A 13,770-nucleotide genomic window follows, 5' to 3' on the forward strand; every position below is an offset into this window, starting at 1 on the left:
TTGATGTATTTTCCTTTATTTTCAACTGTTTTTGTTCAGTGTACAAATAATAATGGTCAACTATTACAAAATTTTCATTAAAGTCCAGAAAGTTCTATAACAGGACATTAATGTCATTTTTATCCTTTGTTAAAGGCTCAGAGTGGTTTATATGGATATTTGTGTTTCAGCTAGTAAATAATGTCAGGCTGAACTCTATTTATTTAAAAGCAGATGAATTATGTTGAAATGCAAAGCCAGAATCAGGTTACATTCATGTCATCGGTGCAAAACAGGATAGCAATGTTATAAAACCAACATTCAATACCTATACCAGAGGTTGGAAAACTTTTAACTTGCCGGAGGTCATCACTTTCACTTTCTACAGTATATTTACAGACAAAATACACATTTGAAAGATCTAAAAAGTGTGCTCCAACACGTGACCACTCTTTTATGTCTACTAGTGACCAAACTTTGTTTGTTAGGGTTTGAAAGTAAGGACTTAAAAAAATTAAGTAGATGTAACTCAATATTCACTACTGTCTGCAAACAGTTCAACAGTGAGCATGTGCAGGAACATTACATAAAGACATGGCACTGAAGTAAATGCCTTTTCTTAAAGTCTCTGAACGGGAAGATTGCTTCCATATGGTTACATACTTCCAAGAGAAACAGAATGAGGACATGGTTTTTTCTGCTGTGAACTGATTGGATGTATTAAAGTAGGCGTTTTATTGAGAAACGAACACTGACAGAGGGGCATGGTTAATGATGTCAGGCCCATCACTTCAGAAGGAAGGAGTGTTAACAATTGCAGTTTTATTTTTCTGAAAACTGCAGAATCAGACTTACTAATGTTTGCTAATGCACTCCCATTTAAGAGCTGAGCTACAAACCATCTGACGTCATTTCACTCTAAATAGACCAGACGCCATTATTACTGACATCATAAAAAAAAAAATCTGTTGGTCAGATTGTACATTTAAGCAATTGTTACATAATGTTGATTACAAATGAAAGATTACAATGGAAGTAAAAAGGGGTGGAGTTTAAAAATTCTAATTTTCTGTGAAGCGGTTTGATGAAATTTGCAGATGTGTTGTCAAATTCCTGCATTAAATAATTTTATTATACTCCTAATTTATATTTGATATGAAAAGGCTGCACAACACAACACTGGCAGCTTTTAGTAATGGTTATAGTTTAGTAAAGAAAGTGTCATTTATATTGAAGCACTGCACCAGTGGTGTTACTCCAGTTTATAATGTTGAGGCTGTCCAAGTGTTTGAGAGGTTTGTTCTCAAACCGATTGTTCGCCTAGCACTCTGAAGGAAAACGGTTGTAAAAACTCACGGTTAGATGACACTTCTGTAAGCGTGCTGTACTACCTGTGTGTGACCCATCCATCCTTCATATACTGTAGATGTTCATTCCAAAGCATCCATCAAACTAAATATCCTCTCTAGACCCTCCGCCCTGCTCACGACCCCTCTGCAACTTGGTCTCAGACAATGACGAAATATGACAAAGCAATAAAGTGTTTCGATTTCATACAATTTAAATTTTTTGTCACATTAGCAATCATTTAAGTGTCAGCCGTGAGCCCTGATATAGGAGTCAGCTTATGAAGACACATTAGAACAGTTCGTAACATCTCACCTTTGCTGCGTCTAACTGTAATGCAAGCAGTCTGGATGTGTATAAACGTGAGAAGCAGCAGTATTGTTAGAAGGGGTAGGGTCCCACGATGATGGTGAGCCGTAGTAAAGAGTTTGAGCGATAGTTCATTGCTGTGTGCTGAGTGATCATCTCCAGATCAATGATCAGCTCCTGTGGACCCTCCAGGGACTTGTTCAAGACCAGCATCGCACCAACGCTGCTGAACCGCTAAAGACAAATACACGGACATCAGATGTACTGCTGAATGGATAAAGATCACATTTCCTCGTTGGTTTCCTCCCATAATAACCCCTGGGTGGAACTGGATACAAGATAGCACTCAACGTCAAATGCAGAAATGTTAATTAATGCATTTATGACCTTGAGGTTAGACTATTGTAATGCTTTATTGGGTGCTTGTTCTAGCAACATATCAATCGATCAGCTCTAAATGCGTTGATTAGGACCCTCTGATTGTGTTCTGCTATAAACCAAACTATTTCAGCTGAAAGAAGCCTTTGCAGTAATGCTAAGCAAGGCATGTTACTTAAATGACTTCAGTGTTGTAATTTCAACTATGACCTAATCCTGGCTTAGGCTTAGCCTCGTCTACGAAACCGGTTATACAAGTATTGTGCTTTTAATTTTAATATTTAAAGAAAGCCTGTGCAATTAAGCATCAACTAAACAGATTTTCTCCCATCCTTTTCCCAATGGTTTCCCATCTTCCTCCAGAAATTATTTAAAAGGTGACAGTGACACTGTTTTAAAGTTTATTCAAATCACAGCACTGGCACAAAAATGTATTGAAAAAAAAGAGAAATAAAATAATATTTCTTCACAATGATAAATGTGCTGTCAAATACCCCGGTCTGTGCTTTGGAGAGAGCTTGGGGAAATTATCAGGGTGGATCTCCTGACTAATGTTTTCCTATTTAAATCTGATTATGGGATACCAGAGAGAGCAAAACTGAATTACATGTGTGCTGCACAAACCAGGTGTTATCTTGCCTTACAAGAAACTGTGTTAAAACTGAATGTCTCTAATGACTTGCTATCTACTATCATCACTACAGCCTGAATCTACTAGTGCAGCTCAGTCGTCAAACCACAGAGGTCTGATGTTTTCTTTGTGCTAAAAAAAAAGACATCACTTTAAACATGTTGACCATTGACAGATCATATTTTTGGCAAAGAAATATCAAAAGAAATGGCTTTAACGGATTACTTTCATTCAGCTGTTAAATGCAAAAACACATGGTTCGGTTACTCACCCTAAGGAAGAACTCTCCTCCATCATTGCCAGCTTTAATCCTGAAGGTGTAGTGTGCACTGGAGAAGATGTTTGTGGCTTGAATCTGGAAGATGTCTGCCGGTACGGTGCGCTCTGAATGAATGCTCATGTATTTGTAAACGATAGACTGCGGCAGGCCTCGACACGCTCCCGCAGACTGACACGAACACCGGCTAGGAGAGCAAGGACAGGCTTCAGTGTTAAATCAAAGCGTGTGTCTGTAGTGATGTCTGAGTCTGACTCACTTCTCCGACGTCAGCACGTAAGGCTCCTCGCACGGGTTCTGAGGGTAACAGCGATGACCTCCGTAATAGTTCCAGCACATCTCATCTTCCCTGCAATCGTGGCTCGTGTCACACTCATTGATGTCTACGGCGCCAGAGAAAAGACTTCGATTAGAAATGAGTTACATTTATCTTATAAAGAGCATACAGGCCTTCCAACAAGTCAAGTCACTTGCAAGTGCACAAAGGTTTTCATTTCAGTTGGAAGGGCGTCGAATTACAGAAGTAATATTCTTTCCTATATGTTCAGGAACAGATAAAAAGGAAGGTAACACTTTATTTTTACAGTATTCTTGTTACATGCACTTTAGTAAATCATGCGTGATTACATTCACCTAACCATAAACCTATAGTAAATACATGCTGTTAATTCATTTTAAATGTATAATTACAATGGCAACAAGCGTAACCCATTTGAGCTCTTTCATTGTTTCCATTAGCAAGTGCTTGGGAATTCATGGCCCATCTTGCTCTGATGTGAAATATATGGGTGTGGATGGATAGAGCGGAGGCCAGGCAATGACTAGTGTTATATTTTATGAAGGAGGAGGCTGATACCTTGACACATTCTTGTTCTATGCAGCTGATATCCCTCTGGGCAGATGCAGGAATATCCACCCGGGCTGTTAACACACACATACTGGCACATGTAGCTGGAGAACGTGCACTCGTCGATGTCTAGACACACAGCAGAATGATTACATTCAGGGCCGTCCAATTAAAGATTGAATTTTGTATGAAAAAGCGAGAAATGCAATAACCATGCATTTTACTCTGTTTGACGCTTGGCATGTTTGTCAATGAGTGTTGATAATCTGGAGCGCCAACCCACCCAAACACATCACATACATATAAAAAAACGTCAAGTAATCGATGTGCTCTTTCCGTAAGAGTGCAATGAAGTACAGCTATTAAACAACTAACATGAAGACTTCAGACACTTTATTGTAATACTCTATTCACAAAAGGACCGTTTTTAAATGTTTGTATTTAGTTGTTTTGTGGCTGTGGTTTTCACTTATTTTTATCTGAAACTTTTTTTTTAAATCTGAATGTCATTCCCGCACCCTTCTGATGGCATGTTAAGCACTGAACATGCACAAACTAAAACACTTGGCAACTAGTAAGTGCACTCCAAACAACCACAGGAACAGCATTAGCACGTACCCACACAAGAGACTGAATCCGGCGCAAGTTCATAACCCTGATCACACTGACAGATGTATGAGCCCAGGAGGTTGAAACACTGATGTTGGCACGGCTGAGTCAGATCACACTCGTTCACATCTGAAACAAGCCATACACATACACAATTACACACCTAGCTATCAACAGATCATTTAAAGTTATATTTAGCACAGTTATGCTCTTTACCAATGACAATATTTAAATGGACAGTTTATAATTGTGAAAATATCCAAAACGAGGCAAAGCATCAAGTAGCGGTGTTTAATATCAACTGTCTACAACATGTAATTGTTACTTTTATTATAAGCTGATTAAGCAAGATGTCAGTAACATTACAAAACCCTGACTAAAACATGTCGATAGTGCATGCTTTCACCATCACGACAGTAACAAAGGTATAAAAACAAAAGTATATTTATATCAAAAAAAGAGACGACTTCTTCCCCTGAAAAAGGCTGCAGAACCTCTTTCTGTAGTGGGACACATTGTCATGTCCCCAAAGGCAATGGCGCTCACTGCAACTTCTCCAGAGGTGGCGGGGTGTGCTGCAGAACCTTCCAAGGCAGAGTGGTGGCACCCAGCAACACATTTTTAGGAGGTCATATCACAGCCAAAGGAATGTTAATGAACCCTACACCTGTTCTGTTAGGGAAAATGTTGCTGAACTCTCCCTATATACTGATGGTACTACTGTAGATCCTCCTGAGGTGGCAGCACCCGCTGCAGAGGTATCCACTTATGAACTCTCGTCCTGTCCTGTCCAAACCAAGGAGGCCATCTGTGAACTCTCTGCCTTAATTTGACCTGGCCATGGATGCCAATTATGAACTATTGTCCTGTCCCGACCCAACAAAGGAGGCTGACTTTAGACTCTCAGCCTTATCTGTCACTGCTGAGGAGGCTGTTGTGAACACCTCTGTCTTTTCTGTCCCAGTTATTAAATCTAAACATGAACTCTCTAGATGTGTTGTCTCCACAATGTCTCCATATGTCTACAGAATCATCTGTCTGGCCCATCCTAGTCAGTGAGTTAAATTACAATGTTGTCATTTTAAGTGTGTCAACTGTTGAGCTGTCAGTCTTTTCAGAGTGTCTGATACCAAATCCTCTGCTATACCAGCTTCAGTCAGTGAACTTACTTTTAAACTGTCTGTCTAGCCAATCCAGTTTCAATTGGTGCACGTGACTCTGAATTGTGTGTGAATATGTCTCAGGATGAGGTTTCTGTCTGCCAAAGACCCTGCATGTAAACTGCTAGTCCTTCCAGTTTCAGATTTTGTTTATTAAAAGTCTACTAGTTCAGTTCCAGTCAGTGACCCTAATGTTTGTTACTTCACTGATTCGTCTCTTTAGTCTTGACCACCCAAACCGTGTCTAACTCTGAATCAGCTGTTCCATCGGTTTCAGTGATTCGAATTTTGAGTTCTCTTTTTGTTGAGTTCTGAAGTTAGAGTTTGAACCATCTGCTTCACCAGTGCTAATCAGTGAGTTTAATGGTAAAATGTCTACCTGCCCAGTTTTTCTGTGTGCCTGATTATGAACAGTTTGGACTGTTTTTGTACTCGTCTTGTGGTTTTCCACATGATCGGTGCTTGTGCTTCCGTACTCTGGTCCCATCCACTGGCCTTCTTCACTCGATGGAAAAACTCTTCAATTGTTTATGCAAAGCAGTTTACAGATGAGGAACATCACATGCTGAGATATGATACACAAACCTTAGCACTCTTTTCGCGTCAGTATTAGCAAGAGGCCAAGCACTAATGTTGGGTAAGTGGATCAACTTTTTGGTATGAACTATGCTTTAAACACAACAGGACTTATATTTTGGACAAAAGGATACTACTAAAAACTGATTAAAGAAGAGAAATTTAAATGGTCCAGCATTAAAATCTGAATTTCTTAAATAGAAGTGAATATCCATATATGCTGTAAATATGCAGCTGTTCTGTATCTCTCTATCTTTTGGTTATAGTTGGGCACCGCGTGTGTCAGTTGAGCTGCCTCTAAAAGAAACATTCTTTTGTTCATCATGAGACTTAATAAAATCCTTCCCCGCAGACAGACGTTCAGGAACTTGGACACATATTTGTTGTGCTTGTACCGGTCCTAAGAGCAGTTCTTATCAGTATGTTCTTCAATTTCCAAAGAGTGCATGTGTAAAAATACTTTTACAGGAAACCTTCCTCTCTGAGGAATTCTTTATCATGTTGATCATATTTTATTGGCAACGATCTTCAAGTTTTGATTCAGAAGTCAGGTATTAGGCTAAAGCTTCACATTCCTTACTATCCTCAAAACAGCTGAACAATGTGGAGCTGCAAACCACACCTTTGAAAGACCCCCTTATATCAGCATGTAAGTGGGCACTGCATTCGCCCGTTCCACTGAGCTCTGGGAAATATGAAGCCCTTTTGAAATATGTAGTGATAGCAGATTCACCTTTAATTTGAAGCTCCTCTTACTTCTGTCCACCCTATGAGATGTTATAAATCTTTTATTAAATATTTGAAATCTAATTCTTGGCAGAATTGTGAAGCATGCTAATATGATTATCTATCAGCTAGGCCTTCTTGCCCTTGCACTTCAATTTTTTCAGATTAACTCCAACAATCCCCTTCAACACCTTGCAGTTTTTTAAATTACTGACTTAATATGACATGCTGTTTTCAAAGAGAGAGGTGTAAATTGCTGACCACCAGAGGGTGAGAGCCAATGCAAAGCAGAAGTCTCGAGAGATACTAAAGGATATCTTGAATTCCATTGAAGACACATTCTTGTGCAGATAGAAAGCAGGCTAGGTCTTAGACTCACCTACACAGCTGTGGTTGTTGTTGGCGAGCTGGTAGCCATCTTTACACTCACAGTAATAAGAGCCAGCGGTGTTCACACATCTGTGCATGCAGTAGTGTGACAGCACACACTCATTTCGGTCTGCAAACAGGTTCACACACACACAGTACTTGAATAAGCTAGTATAGTATTCTTAACTATGCAAATACGTAATTGAGAAAATTGGCTTTAAAATTTCTAAATGATTTTTTTAGCAATGCATATCATTAATCAGAAAATACATTTTTCTATATTTATAGTAAGAAATGTACAAAATATCTTCATGGATCCAAATGATTTTTGGCATAAAATATGTATTGTTTTGAACAATGCAATGCATTTTTAGCTCTTGCTAATGTCTGTTTTGAATGCAATGGGAGATTTTTCATATTCTCGGCTGAGAACTTTTTTTTAAACCAACACTTATATCCAGTAAATGTCCAGTAAATCTTTTTTTTTTAATTTTTGGTCAAAAACCCTAATTTCTGTGCCTGATCATTTAGATTTAAAGCCAATTATCATCCATATATACGTTTTGGGGTTTTTTTCACCATTTTCTAGGTTCACCAGCTAAGTTTTGCTTTCTGTAACAACCCAAAACTGTGCTAACTAGGACTTACCAGCATAATTATATATACTTATATACACATAGGATATAATACTTATTGTATATCCGGTAGGCTTGATGACTAAAGTTGAGTGTAAACGTACCCACACACTGTTCTCCACGTTTCTGGTATCCAGGATGACACTGACAGGAGTAGGAGCCTCTTGTGTTGTAGCAGGTCTGATCTGCACTGCAGGTGTGTAGGCCTTGAGAGCATTCATCTACATCTGCCCAAACATACACAATCACACAGACTGATCAATGCAAGGACCATTCACCACTATCAGGAAAGTAAATAACACGAAGCCAGAAACAGAAGCAATCCGATCCTGATCGGTGCCGTGTCACTGATGTGTGACGGTGTACTGCAGATATAGCTATGAAGGATGCCAGTGGGAAAACAACAGCTTGGATTCTGCTCTTCAGCATGTGCCCCGTGTCAAACTCTCTGTCCTGTTGTTAAGTGTCATAGTAAAAAGAAGAAAAAAAAAAATGAAATTGAAATGGTAAGTGCAAAGCAGTCTAGATCTATAGATCTCCTTGCCTGTGCTACATCGTGGGTGGGACACACATCTGTTTGCACATTACTTGTGAGCAGCTTCCAATCAAAATCTTCTGATTCTGGCCTAGGGGTGTCTCGATGTACCGGTACTGACCGTGATATTTTTAAATCATGAAACATCGACACTGCGTTCATTTAGGTTGTGACGATATAACGGTTTTGGCGATAACCATGATATTTTAAATTAGCAGGACTCTTATGATAACACAACACGTAAATTATCAAGAGCTTTGAACTGAACATATACATTTGCTTCAAACTGGAATATCCTGATGTCCACTTCACAGGGAACTTACATTTTGAATAGAACAAACATTTGAAGTGATAAGAGAAAACGTGCAGAGCGGAGGCACACGAGGACTGCCCTTTTACCCACCTCTATGTCTGTCACCCCAGAGATTAGACCGTTTTACAGAAAGTTGTGATTAATTTACTAATCATGGAATGGGAAATGTTACATTAACCCTTTCTCGGCTCTCTCCCATGTGCAACTAAAAATGCATCATTTGTTCATTTATGTGCTCTAACACTTGGGATCCAGGTGTTTGGGATCCAGAAGCCTGCTCCAAGGATTCCAGAATGAGAGCCTAATGAGAGTACTGTTCTCCAATCACTTCTATAGTCTGGAAAAAATACTATAGCAATCGATGAGATCATCAACTGTTTGGTTATGGACCTTCTTTAAAATATCTTCTTTGGTGTTCAACAAGAAATAAATTCAGAATTACAGAATTCACAGCAATCAACTACTGACGTCCCTAATCTCAATGATGATGTACATGATATAAACACCCTTGGAATGCCACCCACTCAATCAACTCAGGCAGCATAGCTGCGTAAATCTAATAGGAAAACTATTACTATTGACATGACAGCGAACTGAGCTTAAATGCAAGTTATTTAGCTGGTCTGGTGTTGGCTTAAAGGTTGTGCAAGGTCAAAAATGCATATATTTACAAACACATTTAAAAAAGTATAACATTTATTCAATAGTAAATGCATTAATGACACCTCTGAGCCACATTAAACAGTCTGCTTAAATGCATCAAAAATAAATGCCCCTTAAAATACAGCTTCTCTGCCATCTCTGGTTTTATTAACTGTAAATGAGTGAGTAGCACTGGTTAAGTATTAATGAAGCAAAGCAATATTGGAGAATGAAGATGTTTACTGTTTCTGCAGATGGAGAGGGAGATTGTGGAACGCACACTGTTCTTCAGGATGAAGACCTGGATGAGCAGATGCATGTGGAGGACATCGGAATCACAGGGAGCATACTGGAAGTAATTGCAAAGGAATAATCGCACAAGAAAACTCTGCTGGTAAGTGGTCTGTACACCAACTAGTAGACCAGACAATGAGCTTGGGAGTGTGTGCTTATGTACATGAAATGATGAAGGTGCTGGTGATCTGTATTCAGGTAACTGGGAATAGAGTGAGGGAGTGACGGTGAAGCCAGGTGATAGTGTGACAGCACCATGGCCCATGAGGGCCGAGGACCCTAATGTTGTGCTGGCCGACCTCTGCTCCTGGATTTAGGACAGTCTGGGTGGGACACATAGAAGTATTAAGGATCAAGCATATCATATCAGGGGACTTAGGATCTTCAGGACCAGATCCACTCTTAGTTCCCTAGATATTTATTTTCACCAGACTGTGTTTGTGTCTCCCAATGCTGTGATGTCACTTGTTTGTTTTTATTTAACCATGAATGCTCCAGGATGATGCCAATGGTGGATTCCTCAAGAACCAGAAAATTCAAGGATTCTTGATTGAGTTGGCCAAGCTGGATAGGTCCCATAGTGATCTTCCGGTTACCAGTTTGACTTGATATGAAGTGTATGTGTATCCCTCCGTCTACAATGATTCCATTATTCTGGAGATTAATTAATTTATTGTAGGCAGACATCCAGCTGCAGCTTGACAGCTCCAGTACAGATGAATCACCAATTGGTCTTCCAAATGCTTCTTGGAAATGAGCTATGAAGCTATTGAACGACCGGGTGAATGGGCTATCCTGGTTCCAAATGATTTCCTTGAACTGGAGCGCTCACACTGAAAACAAAGCGTTGTAAAAAGAAATCTATTGCAGCTTTCCTCCAAACCAGAGTATGGTGCCAAGTTGGCCCTGAGGGACTAACCACATGAAGAGAGGCTGAAGGAGTGACTGGTGTGGTGATCGTTGTTGTTGTGGATGCGAAGGCCAGCCACAGAGAATCCACAACCTTCTAAAATGGGTTCAAATTATGTGGTGATGTTTTGTCTGGTCCACTGTTATGGAAATACCAGAGTCAGAGGCAAGATTAGCAAGCAATACACACATTGATATTATTAACAGAGAAAATGCGCAAGTAACAATGGGTAAGTAGTAAGCGAGCAATGCAGTACTGGAGAACGAAGAGGTTTACTATCTCAGCAGATATAGAGGGAATTTGTGGATTTGCTGGAGCGCACACACTTTTCAGGGATGAAGACTTGGAAGAGAATACCGGAGGATGTTGGAGACAATGGGGAATTTGAGGTAATTGTAGGAAAGAATCGCAGGTGGTAAGTAGGCAGGAAAGTGGAAAGTGGTCCATATACCAACAAGTAGACCACGCAATGAGCTGAGGAGAAGTGTGTGCTTCTATACAGGAGCTGATGAAGATGCTGCTCAGGTGCAAGCAAAGTCATAATAATGAGTCTTTAAGTGTTCATAAAGCTTGCCACAGCATACCAGCAGATATAATGATTATGATCTTTCATGCAGTTTGAGTGCTACTGTTCAGCTTCCACACTCTGCACACTAACACTTTAATAATGCACATTTTCTAGGCTAGCATTAAAGTGAGCAGTCATGTAATTCAAATGATTAGCCACATTTAGGGTTGATGCTTGAATCCTGACCGATGTACTGGAATTACCACTTGGACCAGCTTTTAATGATCTGTCTGTCAGACTGTGCGGCTTTTTGTGAATAATCAGTAATTAGTCAACTTTTGATGGTTGAACATCTATTAGGGGGCAGCCCTACTATATTTTTAGAAATAAAACGGATACCCTTTTTACGCATTTTTAATTTTCTGAAATGTTTCATGACTCAAAATAACTTTAGAACAGTTTCAAATAAAATCTGAAAAAATTTGCCCCAACTGCATCCTTTAATGAAAATCAATGATGGGGAGAAAGTTCATAAATGAGACTAAGAACAATATCTTACCTTGGCAGTAGTTCTGCTCATCCAGTGTAAAACCCAGCAGGCACTGTGAGGCTGCAGCTGCTCGAGGGGTCTGTGGGTTAGCGGGGTTCAGGGGGGTTTGGGGAATAGGGTCTGTGGCCTGGGAGGATTGGTCTTCATGCGTGACAAATATCTGGGCATTCTGAGGGAAGCAGAGGTAGCCTCCGTAGTGGTTCACGCACTTCATGCCTCCTTTGCAGGCATCAGAGACAAGAACACACTCATCAATATCTGTTCATGAACACGGAGAGAAAACTGGCGTTATACTTTAGAATCGCTTTCTCACAAACGTGAAGAGGAAAAAGAAATAACTGTTGGTCAGAGAGAGTGTACTATGGCAGCAATAGTATTTTATTACCTTTGCATACCTCTTTAATTGGATCATATTCATAGCCTTCTGTGCACTGCTGTGAGGAGGAAAAAACATTGTATAAGAACATTTTACAACCTGCTCAGTAATATGCATTATTTATAGTTTCATGTAAATACACTTGCTGTATAAGATACAGGCTCTTCCGCCTCCTGAGAAACAGCACCGGCAGCAACTGTGATCACCAGGTAGATTCCCAACATCATGATGCTTCTACACGGGTGAACACAGAACACCTGTACTTACATCACTGCTCAACATGGGACAACATTTCATCTTGCTTTCATTGGCTCAACTCCAGCCAGAGCGCTGCATTCACCTTCCTCTTTGAAAATGTAAACTTTTAAAACGCAAATCACAAGTAGCCCTCAAACACCGCTTCAGTTCGATCCAGCAGCCCACATATACTTGAGGGAAACCCACACGAGCACCGAAATATAACGCGTATGATTGCGCGGCTTTTAATCGCATTAATTGTGGCGTTCTTGTAAAACGTCACGGGTGAGCAAAACAAAACGAACAGCTCATTTCAAATCATTTCATCAAACACATCAGTAAAAAAAAAAAAAAAAACTAATATTCACGCAGCGCAGAGAGCGAAAAAGCGGAGCGCGAAAGTCGCCTCACCTGCGGCAGAGGACGCGTCGGAGTCTCGCGCGCGCTCCGGCGGATGACGAGGGTTTGATGAGCGATGACGCCATCGCCGCCGCGGGAATGTGGGAGCGGCGGACAGGTTGTTTCCCGCCGCTGGAGTTTGATGGGTTTGTTTTGAGGGCTCGAGGAAGGGCAGGATGTGGCTCCCCCCACAGGTTGTTTAATAAAGTCGTTGATGCCAGGCATTGTGCTTTTATTTAAAAAAATAAGGCCAGGTTGTAAAGTCAACGTCCAGCAGTATATACTTTAGCAAGATTCTGGAACACTCCCTTCACAGCATTTCCTCAGTTTCTGTGTCTGTACTCTGAGCTGCGGGGAAGGAGCGGATGTCAACAAGTCTACAATGAAGGTGACTGATTTCCCATTTGGATTTGATGTAATAAAGAAACCTGCAATTAAGGTTTTGTGATGCATGATGCAAAGCACAAGCAATGTTTTTACTAACAGCCTCATCCTGTGTTTGCTCAACTAGGTTTTGGGTTACATTCTGGAAAAAAACCTTATAATATAAAACCCCTTTACTGTTGAAAAAGGGTTATATAATTACATGCATTTGAATGTATTCATCACATACATACACCTGTAATATCCAAGCAAAAAATATAAAAAGTTTAACTCCAAAAAGAACTAGTTTTAAACCCTAAGAGCAGCCCAAAAAAAAACAGGCAACCAAATCCAAAAAAATGTAGCTTAATCAAACAAACACAAGAACGGGCCATAATCAAACATACAATACCTGGAAACACAGGAAACGCAGCTCAGCTAATGAGACTTATCAGCGAGGGAATGAACGGCCTGCTCATTTGGACATGCAAACAGGACATGAAGCACAGGTGATGGAAATGAGAGCGTGAGAACAAACACTGACTCCTGACACTGAAAACTATTTACTGCGTTCTCCTCTCTCCCCCTCCACCGCTGCCTCCAAAATGGGTCAATCTGAAAATGCAGCTTTCACTCTGTATGAAAACAGCGGTATTCTGAAATGATGACGCATATTACAGTACGTCAAGATGCACATTGTACTCACACTCATTTATGCTGTTCATTTTATTGCTTTATGTCTGATCTCATCAACATCTACACATGTTTCAAGCATTCCTGTTGTCGATTATATTTAAGAC

At 40.2% G+C, this 13,770-nt stretch overlaps 1 protein-coding gene and 1 long non-coding RNA gene across 4 annotated transcripts in view; one reads left to right on the plus strand and one right to left on the minus strand.

Annotated features, from left to right (window-relative positions):
* The window catches only part of efemp1 (EGF containing fibulin extracellular matrix protein 1), a 14,040-nt gene continuing 270 nt past the window's right edge, over positions 1-13,770 (minus strand). Inside the window, exons 2-12 of one of the 3 annotated variants that reach the window (XM_043255188.1) lie at positions 12,620-12,836; positions 12,118-12,205; positions 11,981-12,026; positions 11,605-11,853; positions 7,948-8,070; positions 7,219-7,338; positions 4,387-4,506; positions 3,778-3,897; positions 3,181-3,304; positions 2,916-3,108; positions 1-1,869 (exon numbers count right to left, since the gene is read on the minus strand). In XM_043255188.1, the coding sequence (XP_043111123.1) occupies positions 1,708-1,869; positions 2,916-3,108; positions 3,181-3,304; positions 3,778-3,897; positions 4,387-4,506; positions 7,219-7,338; positions 7,948-8,070; positions 11,605-11,853; positions 11,981-12,026; positions 12,118-12,205; positions 12,620-12,836 (1,562 nt within the window). In that variant the 3' untranslated portion in view covers positions 1-1,707. Of the gene's footprint in view, positions 1,870-2,915; positions 3,109-3,180; positions 3,305-3,777; positions 3,898-4,386; positions 4,507-7,218; positions 7,339-7,947; positions 8,071-11,604; positions 11,854-11,980; positions 12,030-12,117; positions 12,206-12,311; positions 12,526-12,619; positions 12,837-13,770 lie in introns of those variants that run through there. The other 2 variants (XM_043255187.1, XM_043255189.1) reach the window with 2 other exon arrangements.
* LOC122356496 overlaps positions 12,842-13,770 on the plus strand; it is a 2,790-nt gene continuing 1,861 nt past the window's right edge. Inside the window, exon 1 of the long non-coding RNA XR_006252341.1 lies at positions 12,842-13,649. This is a non-coding gene — a long non-coding RNA (uncharacterized LOC122356496). The remainder of the gene's footprint in view (positions 13,650-13,770) is intronic.

Source organism: Puntigrus tetrazona, chromosome 13, assembly GCF_018831695.1.
Source record: "Puntigrus tetrazona isolate hp1 chromosome 13, ASM1883169v1, whole genome shotgun sequence".
Taxonomy (NCBI): Eukaryota; Metazoa; Chordata; class Actinopteri; order Cypriniformes; family Cyprinidae; genus Puntigrus; species Puntigrus tetrazona.